General features: G+C 38.2%; 1 protein-coding gene across 1 annotated transcript in view; it reads right to left on the bottom strand.

Moving 5' to 3' along the window:
• The window catches only part of SPTLC2 (serine palmitoyltransferase long chain base subunit 2), a 70269-nt gene that overhangs the window by 35077 nt on the left and 23099 nt on the right, over positions 1–12093 (bottom strand). Inside the window, exons 6-9 of the mRNA XM_084208047.1 lie at positions 10230–10323; positions 7454–7559; positions 6403–6622; positions 4431–4557 (exon numbers count right to left, since the gene is read on the bottom strand). Of these exons, the coding sequence (XP_084064173.1) occupies positions 4431–4557; positions 6403–6622; positions 7454–7559; positions 10230–10323 (547 nt within the window). The remainder of the gene's footprint in view (positions 1–4430; positions 4558–6402; positions 6623–7453; positions 7560–10229; positions 10324–12093) is intronic.

Raw genomic sequence — 12093 nt, 5'->3', positions numbered from 1 at the left:
CATTCAAATTTAAGAGCCATCTTTAGGCAAGGTTGATCCACAATTTATTCTATATATGCTATGTATGGCTCTATGGTTAGGGGTGGGATATTTGCCTCGTAAAATTCACAGGGAAGTCAGTCAAACTTGTTACAAATGTAAAGAGTTACAATTACTATTACTGAGTTGACTGGAAACAAATAGCTCATCTCTTTTACATGCAGTTAGTACTGCCAGCTTTAGTTGAAACTTAAAACACACCTGGATTTAAGGCTCATCTTCAGTTTCCAATACATAGGAGAGCAAACCACCTCTGAAGGTGGTTAACCAGTCCCTAGACTGGTTTCACTTTGCATGTTTTGATTTGCCTGTATCTCACTTGGGTTACTTATGATTTTCTTCCACTTGCCCCCAGCAATGTTATCAGGGCAACAAACAGGCTGAGTCCTGAACAGCTACAAGGCTAACAGAACTCCAGTTGTACAGGATGCATCACTGGCTCTTATGCAAATAACAGAAAGGAGCCAGCTGGATTCTCAGGCCTAGTGAAATTGTAGTGACAAAAAATCTAGCTTTCAACTCAAACCGAATCATTGATGCTGAAAAATTCACCGAGACAGGTCAAGTACTTAATGTCATAAATCATAACAATGTCTCATTTACCATGACAAGAACCAAGCTGTCTCATTTTCCCTACAGTCAATTTAAATAACAGCAAGAATCCAGTGGCTCTATGCTACAGCTTTCCAGAACTCCATTCCAAGAATCAATTTGTCATCTTTGTGTATGTATACTATGACCCTGAAAAGTCTGCTTATTGTGTCTTTCTATTATCATTGTTTAAAAAGTTCCTTTATTTATAAAACTGTCTGACATTCATTCATTTTGTGGCTGAACACAGCAAGAGCAACATTCACCAAACTGCTGACAAGCATCTGCAACACTTTCTCATTAAAAGTTTTCAACCATGGAGACTTTGAATTGGAAAACAGTTCCAAAAGTTTGTTTTTGTAGAAAGAAGACATCTCCATCTCTCCTGCTCACCTTGCTCTACCATATATATTAAAGCCAAATGTGATGATATACAAGATATTCATGTACATTTTCACCTGAGTTCTCCGAAGATAGTCTATATGCTCAAGGGGCTCAACACTCTTGAGGATGACTGTTTCTTTGAAGAAATTCTCAAAGGAATCACAGATCATGTATGTCTTGTTTAAGACTCCATGATGGTTTTCTAGTCAATTACAGTACAAGACAAGGAATGCAAAGTAAAATGTGACAGAGTATTGATCTGGTAATGTAAACGAGTTGCAGTACTGGAAGAACCCATAGAAGAACCCACCACTACCAAGAACCCATAAGGTGGCTCTGCCACATTATTGCTTTAGCTGTTAGCATAGTTTTTGCAATCTGGATGAGAGAGCAAGTAATATATTAATATATAATTATACTGCTCTGTCTTCAGGGTGATTGAAGTCTGCTAGTCACATGCATACACGTACAAAGAATTAACAGATTAATTTGAGTAGAAATCAAGACACAAGAAAACTACTGTGCCAGCTAAGGCAGCATATCTGCACAAAAGCACACATCTTACATTCTCTGTAGAGAAGCTTTTCCTAGCATCTGTGTTTTGTCTGTGCTGCCTCTTACCAATATCCTATTTAGTCACTGGCAACTTGCTGAAAAATCTGAAAGGAGACATACACCTTTTTTAGTTATGTAAAGTTTTAGTAATTACTTATATTGTAAGTTTGGAGTCTTCAGATGCTTCTTTAGATTTAGAAAAAACCTACACAAGTAACATATTCTTGCAAAATTATTTGCAAAAACCCTTTCATCTTCAAAAACTACTTGGTTCCTATTACTTATTCCTCAGCTACAGACTATCTCAATCTGACATGACAATTTCCACAAAGATTTGATGACATGGAGGAAAGCAGGTTTTACAAATAGCATGTGGTAAACAGAAGCAGGCAGACAAAGAAGCCACAAAGGCTCTTTTCAAGAAAGCACTCTTGAAGCTATTAAAAGATTTAGCTGTGGTCCAAAGCAAAGTTGGGAGCTAGCCATCTACTGTTCGGATTCCAGCTCCAACTCCTGCGCTGCTGTAAAACCATTGCCCTATCTCAGTTTCCTTTACCAATTCATTCAGCTTGACTAACTTGAAAGCAATGAAATTTTTGTAGTACACAGTCAATTCAGAGGTGCTTGCCAGTGACCCCATTTAACACTATTTCTCCACTTGTCTTTCACAGTTAACAACTATTACCAGCACCCATCTACTCCTTATTTATTCATAGTCAAACCAGCTGCAGGCAGTGGTCCTCCAGAGCCCCACTTGTAATTCCACACAATCCAAACAAGTTTTTCAGCGAAAGCCCTTAAACAAAGAAAAAAATTTTGTCATGCTATCACTAATCAGCTGCCTAGTTCACCAAACTGAACATTTGCCTACTTCATCCACAGAAAATGTCTACAAAGTAATATTATCTCTAAAGCCTTAAGGCAATTTTAAAAATGCATGACTGGGAAACAGCACACAGCAGAAAATAAACAGAAAAGCACTTTTATGCAGAAATCATCCTGTGAGGTGCTTATCTTAACTCAAAGTAGACTTAGATGCTTAAAAAGCCAGTAACACTTTCACAAGACCTAAAGCTGAGAAATCTTTTGAGATTTGACAGAGTTCTGGCTATCCAGCTGTTATACCCATCAATTATGAAAAGTGCTAAAGCTTATATAGAAGGTGGACATACAGAAACTTCTTGGAAATGAGACCCCTATCAAACACCAAAACCACTAATTTTCTTGTTAGAATGCCTAGGAATTCTGGTAGTTCTAGGCAACAAATTAGCAGGATGGAGCTCAACATGCATTTTAAACAACATGAGAACAGAAACGATCTTTTGAGTTTATTTTTTGGCCATATTGGTTCCTAATCTGGTTTGCCTTTCAGCTCGGATGGATCTTGCTGGCATAATGGCAGGAGAACAGTGTGGAATGGAAGTTATTTCCATTCTCCTGGCTTGAACAAATACCACACAGTAGCCTCAGAAAGAGACAAAAATGCCTGAGTTTAAATACTGCAAACAGAAATCAGTTACACATTCCTTGCTTCCTGCTTCATTAAGTAAAACAGATACTGGAAGAAACCCAAAATAAGCAACGTCTAAGCAGATCACAGATTGTTGGCAAATCATCAGCTATAAAAACCTCAAACAATTATTTTAAGATTACAGAGAGACAACTTTTTGTGTAGTGTGAAGCTTGCTTAATACCTGTACTAGAGATCAGGGAGTCAACTCCTGTATCTTGGTACAGGTCTCTCTCATGGACCACACAGAAGCACTCAAAGCTAGCACAGACACAGGCTGCTGCCCAGCTGTACTTAAGTCTGTTCTCAGATAATATAAGCAAACCAAATGAAAACTGTTATAACAGGAAAATTCTCAAGTCATATCTCCAGTGAGCTTTTCCACTGTAAGATATCGAACAGATTGGTCGGTCAGATGACACATATTCGAAAGCCAATTCATTTCTTCAGCATACACCACCACCACCTCGTGGCCAGATGCCTCAAGCTCCAAGAATTCAATATATACTGCAGTTAGAATTCTAAGAGCCTCCAAACTAAATGCCACAACAGATCCTCAATAAACTACATCAGCATCCAGTGTGAGCTCCTCACAACTTTTTAATTACCTGTGAAGAGAGGAAAGTAACCTCCATGCAAATTGTACCATTTCAGCTTCAAGGCAGCTTAAAGGGCTACACTTACTTCATGCTGTAACTGAAGGAGGCTGCTACCCACAGGCAAACAGGACACAAGAATCTGTCATTATGACTTTGAATGCCCAGAGAGTAGTACAAATTTTCCCCTTGTTGCTTCTACAATGAAACAGGAAAACTAAGACAATAAAGACAAATATGCTGAATTTCCTCTCCTAGTCCATTAAGTTCACTGATTTTGAAAAATGCCTCCAGCTCCCCAAGTAAAAAGGGAGTTCAGAAACATTTCCACATTCACTTTAATTGAAATGAAAATTGAAAGCACTGTCCCTGCAATAAACCAGCACACAATATAAAAGATACAACAGCAAAATACTCTGAAAGCAATGTTTAAAGTGGAGCAAATAACTAAGGACAGACAATGGAAAGAAAAAGAAGTTAGCTAGCATAGCTTGACAGAAAACAAAAATCAGTACAAGAAAATAGTGTGTCTTAGGCAAGACTAAGACAACTTACCTCTAGCTGAAAACTCTTTATGCTGGTATTAGGCTGATCTGCCAAGCAGAATTGTAAACTGGTTTATTGACGCAGAAATTTCAACTGCATTATTACTAATGGATAATTATGAAAGTGTCCACTGAATGTGCTATCTGTTAAAGTGATAGAGGCTCCATTTGGCTTCCCCTTTCTACATGCTTACTGCTAGAAAGACTCACCAATACTTGTACCATCTTCACCCATAATGCACTTCACAGAGGTGATGATTTGCTCCACAACAGGAGGCGACATTGATGTTGCATATGCAGCACTGTGAGAGTATGTCCTGAGGTAATCAATCAGTTCCTAGCAAAACACAAGAGGAATCAGACATAGCCTTCCCAGCACTCAGAGAAATGCTTCTGTATCTTCAATCACAATAAAACAGGGCACCACAAAAAACCTCTTTCAGAATGCCCCGTAAGAGAACAAGTATCTCAAGGATTAATTTTACAGTACAAGAAACAGCAGGGACATGACAACTCATAAAAATGTCACAACAGTGCAAGAACATGTGTTGATCAGACACAAATGTCTATGACAGACTTGTTTAGCTAACACCATCAACAGTGGATTGCAACAAAGGTTTGCATTATGCTTGCATTACTTGAACTGTGCCCAGGGTGAGTTTCAAATGTATTTATTATTACAGTGCGAATATAAAGAAAATGAAATAGTGGGGAGCAGGATCCATAGGTGTTTATGGATCATGCTCAATATACTTTTTTCCCCCACAAAAAACACCAAACAAGGGAACACGTTACAAAATCTGTCTCGTTCATCAGTACAATATAAATAAAACAGTAGGTGTCATTTGAGAATGCACAAACCTCAGCCTGATCCTTCTGTATTTTCCAATTAAACACATCCTATTTCTCTTAGAGGGCAAAAGCAGCTCATACAGGAGCAAAGGACCAACACACCTTACACCTACTCTGCTTGTTAACTGTAACAAAACCATGCTAAAATATAAACATCAGTATGAATGCCAGGAGAGATTCTGTCTTTTGCTAACATAAAATGAATAATGACAGCTCTATAGCTATCACAAGCTGCAAATATATCATAAAAACCTCCGGAAGTGTTCTGTTGCCATCTGCCTAGGGTCAGAGTTGCAGGAAAGGAAGTTGTAAAGGGACTTTGAAATAAACTAGGTAAGAAGATTTAAAGCCTCTTACCTATGAGGCAATCCCTCAATCAGTAGCTAAAACAGTTGCAAAGGCCTCTTAGCTGCTTTACCTTATGCCATGGAGTCAATCCCACTAGCTCACTACCTTTGGAAAAAGATTTCTTTGATTTTTTTTTTCTGGGGAAGTTGTTGAAGTAATTGTAATCTAACTGTAGTAAACACCCTACAAGGAATATCTCCATGTCCATTTATGGGTGGAAGTAATTATCACAATTAATACATTAAAATTATTGTCCTGGTAAGAAAATGGTAGAATTTTACCCTCCAATAAAGCTTAGAAGCCTGATCTGTGAGATCAGACATTTTATGATATGAGAAAGGTGACACAGAGAATTGTCTACACCACCTCTCTGAGAATTATAGGTTTGGCAAGTGCAACACTTTCTAGCTGTATTTCCCAATAGAAAGAGACGGTAGCCAAAAAAAATAGCCCCAAAAACCCCAAAACCTCAAACAAATAAAATGCCAAAACAAACAAACAAAACCCAAAACAATCAACCAGGCAAAAAAGAAAAAGGGAAGAAGTATGATTTCAGAAAGCAAATTGCTTGTGCCCAGGGGAAATCAATTCTACCAGACTAACCTAAGAGGATCTTCCTCCAAACGGGCTGAAAAAACTTAAGCTTTTTGCATTTTTCCTTCAAGTCTCATTAAAAGTAACATCAAGAAACCCTGCTTCCTGGCTCCTAGCCCTTCTTAGAAAGGTATTGCATCACTACTGTACATTCTGCAAACTCAGATCATCACTGACCATGTGAGAATTACACAATTATGAGGTATTTTACTAGACTAGACTCCTCTGCACTGTGGACTTCCACAGTATTAGACAGCATGTAAAATTATGAAACAAATGGACAATAGGGTACTTGAGGAATAGATTAAATGTGAAATGCTTAATGAAGATCTCCACCACCTGCCTGAAACAGACTTTACCACCAGCCATGAGATTCCCAGCTTTTTACCTTTTTGCCCCCAATGTATCCTCCTGCAGCTCCAAAGCTTTTCGTGAATGTTCCCATCATAACATCCACATCTTCAGGATTGAGTCCAAAATAATCCACTACACCCCGGCCACTGGGACCCAGGGCACCTATACTATGAGCTTCATCAAGGTACAGATAGGATTTGTACTTCTTCTTAAGGGCAATCACTTCAGGCAAACGGACTATGGATCCCTCCATACTGTTGAGAAACAAAAATTCAGTATAAGTTGATTTAATCGTTGGGACCACCTCATAGAGACTAAAATCACTAAGCTTTCATTTCTTCACTCTTTCAGTAATTACAAACACTTAAAATTTGCTAGACCCATCACAGTCTGCAGAGATGCACCTCTCCTCCTTGCACCTGGGGCCCAGATCTCTCCCTTCTATCTGTTCAGCATCCCTGGAATGCTGACACACAAACTGAACAGTAGCAGCAACAGGAAGTTAGGGCGCAGGAATGTGTTCAGTGAAAATTCATTTATAAAATTATCCCAGTTTTCCTTCCACTCTAATGTCAGTACTCTGATTTGACATCTACTTACCTGATGTTTCTAAGAACTGACTAGGCTTTCATTAGTAACACTCCAAAACACCACACTTTGTACTCAAAGTCACTAGGATTTAGATGCCTAACACAGCTATGCCTACTGCTCCTACTCACTCTTAGCAAAAACATCAAATTTGTGCAGTTCCGTTCACACTACCATAAACTAGTAAGCACAGAAAGAATGGAATGGACAAGCAACTTAAGACCTCAGCTCTGATATAAGTAATCAGTTTTGATTTATTATTTTCTACAATATAATCAGGATGTGGGAAACACTGTGATAACACCAGGTGCAGCTACAGTTCTAGCAACAGAAAGCCCAGGATGTGAGACATACACAGTGGAATGAAATTAACAGATGAGACTAACAAAATAACTATGAAGTGATAATACTCATCGTTTGATTTGGCAAAGAAACCCAAACACTAAGCATTTAGATCTCATGTGGAGGGTCTTAGGAATACAAAGAATAGTTTGTACCTGTATATTCCTTCCACCAAGATAAGAATTTTTTTCCAGGGCCTCCGTGTACGAGGTTGCCCATGCACAATAGCATCTTTGAGCAGCTTCTCCAGGCTTTGCATATCTGCACCAGAAATTACTGTTAAATGGTACCAAAACAGCTACTAGCTTGAACTTTGACATGACTAAAGACAGCAACATTCTAAAAAGGCACAAATTGCTCCAGCATGGAAGACAGACCATATACAAGTCAATAAGCTCAGGCTTCATCTCCCTACAGGACCATGGATGAGACTGAAGGGAATAGGTGACTGTATGAACTCCAAGGAAGAATTTCATCATTCTAAACTAAAAGCACAAGTTAGAGCATTAGGCATAAACAAAGAAAAGTGGGGGGGGGGGGGAAATAAAAAAAGGAAGGTATCTCATTCTGACGAAAAGAGAAGGCAATTTAGTAGTACAAATGTCCTTGTGGATAGAAATAATTCAGAACAGAACAACAGAATAGAGCTAGAACACAAGTTCAAGGATAATGAATTAAAGATAAGAAGAAGATAGACCAAAGTGCAGGGAAATAAGCAGGGCAAGTGTACTTTTTTATTTCTTTGTTTAAAATTGAAGGGATTGGAAGTGGGAACAGGAAGCCTCTAAACCAAAGCAGAAAAGGAAAAAAAGGAGAACCACCAGTGCAGGAAAAAGGACAATGTTCAGCATATCAGAAACTAGACAGATTAAACTGTTAGTAGAAACATATTCTGAAATCTTACAAGCTTTGATTACAAACACTTTATGTGATCCTTAAGAGACCTAACTAATGCGAACAAATACATACACGTGGAATCAGTCCTGAAAAAACACTTCAAGGAAAGGAGTGAAGATGGGATCAATCAAAGCATAAAAGCCAAGTGCTGAGCAAGAGATAGATATAAACACTAGGGCATGAAAAAGAGCACAAATTAATAATGGAAAGAGAACTGGTAGACTAACGCAGTAGTAGCAGCAAGAGGAGCTTGTGAACTAGATCTAGATTAAAAACTAAACAGCACAGTCAGTCAGTTAATGTACTGTTAAAAGACAGCTAACATTCAGAAAGTCAATGATAAAGAAATCTACAGTGTAGTCCTTGTCTCCAACAAGTCTCTCAATGAAGGAAAGACAAGGTTAGTGTGATTAGAGAGAAAATGGAAAATAGACTTCTACTCTAATTTTTCAAGAAGGAGGGGAAGATGAGTCTGAATTTAATGAAAAGGACAAACTACAGAATAAGGCAGGAAAAAAATAAAAACATTGAACAAGGAATTTCAGGGGAAGCTTTCATTCCCCCTCTCAATTTCTAAAAATATGATTATGAATGAAGCCATTAACATCTTAAGAATATCACATTAAAAAGACAGCATAGAGTATAACAAGAGTAGGGCTGAGAACACATACAGAAATATGAACTGAACATCATCTTGACAGGCCAAGACCATTGTTTGCATTTTGCCTTGATTCTAATATGCCACTACATTCTCTTCCACAAAAACTCACTATCTAAAATGTTTCTAGAATATCCCACAATCTCACCAGGGGAAAGCACAGTCCCACAAATCATCTATTGTAGCCATTCCCACAAATCATCTATTTTTCATCACAGCAGCTTCTAAGTCCTTCTCCCCATAGCCAGAACTGTTTGTCACCAATGTTCTTTGAAATTCTGCACCTGATGCAATGTTCAGAAGTATGTCCACACAAATGTGAGAAATTGAATGTAAACCTTTTGTTTTCTTGCCCAGCTACCAAAATTTATGAAGAATTAAAAAGAAAAAATGAATGTTACCAAATGCTCTACTTTTTTGTAAAACAAATTATACAAATGATAGAAAACAAGAAAGAGCAAACACAAAAGAAACAGTGAGCACAGCAGAGAGAATCCACACTATCAAGTAGGACAAAGAAAAAAATAATTGCAGTCACCCAAGTTTTGCTGTTACCACTACACACTTCAAAGAGAGCAAGAGTTATCACAATCTCAGAAGCTGACACTACAAAGAGTATTAGGAGTACCTGAAGAATGAAGGTAGTTCTTACTAATCAAGAACAATCACATGCCTCTTTCATCAAGAGTAAGAGAAGGAAATCCTAGGCAGTTTTAACCTGGAAGTTATTATAAATACCTCCTCTGGAGGAAGATGATACTAGGAAATTTAAAAATCTGGGTATTTTGGAAACAAATACTTAAATACTTAAAGCAAGTAATTCATTGAACTTAATCTATGCTTCATGTCCCAAAAATTGTTTTAGTACTACATTGTGCCAATTCATGACTGTCTAGTTTAGCTAGGACATCTGCAATCATAAGCTTTTGTTACAGTAGGAGCATGTTAGCATCTGGTTCTAAAATTAAACTTTCTCATCCCCCAAACTGTAACCTAGACCACTACAAGATTGCACCATTATGTGACACACTGTTAGAACAGTCTAACCACGCTGAGCTACCCAAGCATGGTAGAACAAGAAACCATGTTAAAACACCAGTGTCCCTAGACTTGCCAAAGGGTAGCATGTTCTCCTCCATATGCAGAAGATACAGGCCAGAACAGGTTCAGGATAAAAGTGTCATTAGTTGGGACCAAACACATAAAAATCTCATTCAGGATGACTCAACTTCCAGTAGCAGTAGTCTTCTGACCTTTTACATAACTAGCAATTGATTTCCTTGCATGAAATTGGATTTTCAGCTATTAGAAGATAGAAAATATTGCATGTGATCTATAGCATCTGCAGAAAGCAGAGTCCACCATCTGATACTTACTGTTGTGCTTAAAGATTCGAATAGTTGCTCCTGACAGTCTTGCTCCGAGCACTAGTGATGCATGATTCAGTTCATCACTCAGAATCAGACAGCCCTGAATTAGAGGGGGAAAGAGGAATATATTGAAACGGTTATGTTTCACAGGCAAGCATGTAACACCTTTCAGCTCTGAAGTGCTTCATTTAAGAAAAAAAAATTCCAACGTAAATGCAGGCAACTCCAACTACTTGCAAATTCCAGCTAGTCCAGGCAAGACTTGCTAAGATCCAATTTGCAGCCTTAGTATGGGAAATAAAAATACACAACTGCTCTTAACTGAAAGAAACACTGAAGTTTCACTTTTCCTGGAAGTCCTGCAGCTGAATCTGCCTGAATATCTCATGCTGTTGATGAGTACTCATCCTCCTATGCAGTCAGGTAAAACAGGGAGCAGAGCAGCTTGCCACAGTTCACTCAGCAAGTCGACAGTGCTGTTAAGAAACAGGACACCAAAGACCTAGGTTAAAGGCCTTCTCAACGTTGCACTATTACTTCCATTAGGAGGCAACCACTACCTAAACCCACAGGTAGACGGAGGTAATATACAAGAGACAGAAAGTGGAAAACAGAATTGCATGGTGAACTGGAGAAGTTTTCTGAAGCCATTAAACATGACACTGAATTAATTTGCTTTTCTAAGAAAAGCCCAGAAGATAAATCCTTGGACAAACATTAAAACACGATATGTATGTTTTGAGAGCAGTGATGGTCAATAACTGATATGCTGAACATTCAGTCACAGTATTATCTGTGGGGTACAGGAATGTATGCATATTGGGGGATTAATACATAAGGAGCCAACAATACTTCTAAATAACCTTGGCCCACTCCAATTACTATGCAGACATGCTGCAACTTTAGAAGTGACTTTGCTCAGTTAAAAATCTAGAAAGGGCGTCAAGATGCTGAAGATCTAACACTGAAACATTCCATGCTTCACTAATAACAGCTGATGGAGGAAGGAATCAAGAGGATTTCTCTGCAATGGGAATTATGAGAATGGACTGTGAAAAGCATTGCCTACAGTTATACCAGGAGTGGCACAGACAACAGGAGTACTTTGTCCAGAACAAAGGAGACTCTGCGCCAGAACTGCGATGCACCTAGAAACACTCTGCATTCTGAGAAAGCTAGAGACACGTTTTCTCCAGAAACTGCCACAAATGCCATGTGTGCATACTGCTGCTACAAATATTCCCATTACATGTTTCACAGACTTTGGTATATGAAGCATGGAAATTTCCAACTACTGTTTGTTCTTTAGAACTACTATATCAAAGAGAGTATGTATACATCAGAGGACATTGCTGTTAAACAAGACTGTATCAAAAAAGTGAATATAATAATCCAGTACTAGTATCCTTCTTGAATGGTAGAAAGTAGGAAAAATGATAGTTAAAAAAAAAAAAAAAAAGAGAAGAAGAGATTCATTGCCTAGAAAAAACTAGAAAAAGTTTTTCCATAAAAACAAGGACAAGCTTTTGGTGGAGAAAGAAGATTTAACAAATTGATGAGCAGCAGCCTCTTTTCCCCCTGTGCTAAAAGGACATTTATTAGAAACAAATTAATTTGAAATTGAAGAAGTAGTAACTAGTCTAGTACTGTCTGCCACTAGAAAGAGGGCAATGGATCACATAAGGCACTGGCACAGAACAGCAATCACTGATGATTATATGTACAACTGAGTGATGCTACTACAATGATAAGACTTGCATTTATCAGCAAATTTACATTTGAGAAAGCATCCAGGACAAGGCTAACAGGAGATAACACTATTTGGGCTCTAGAAAAATATGTCAGCAAAGATCTGGCTTACCACCACATC

This window comes from Fringilla coelebs (assembly GCF_963513975.1).
Source record: "Fringilla coelebs genome assembly, chromosome: 6".
Lineage (NCBI taxonomy): Eukaryota > Metazoa > Chordata > Aves > Passeriformes > Fringillidae > Fringilla > Fringilla coelebs.
Note: the sequence above shows the minus strand (reverse complement) of the source record. Positions and strands in the feature narration are given on the sequence as shown.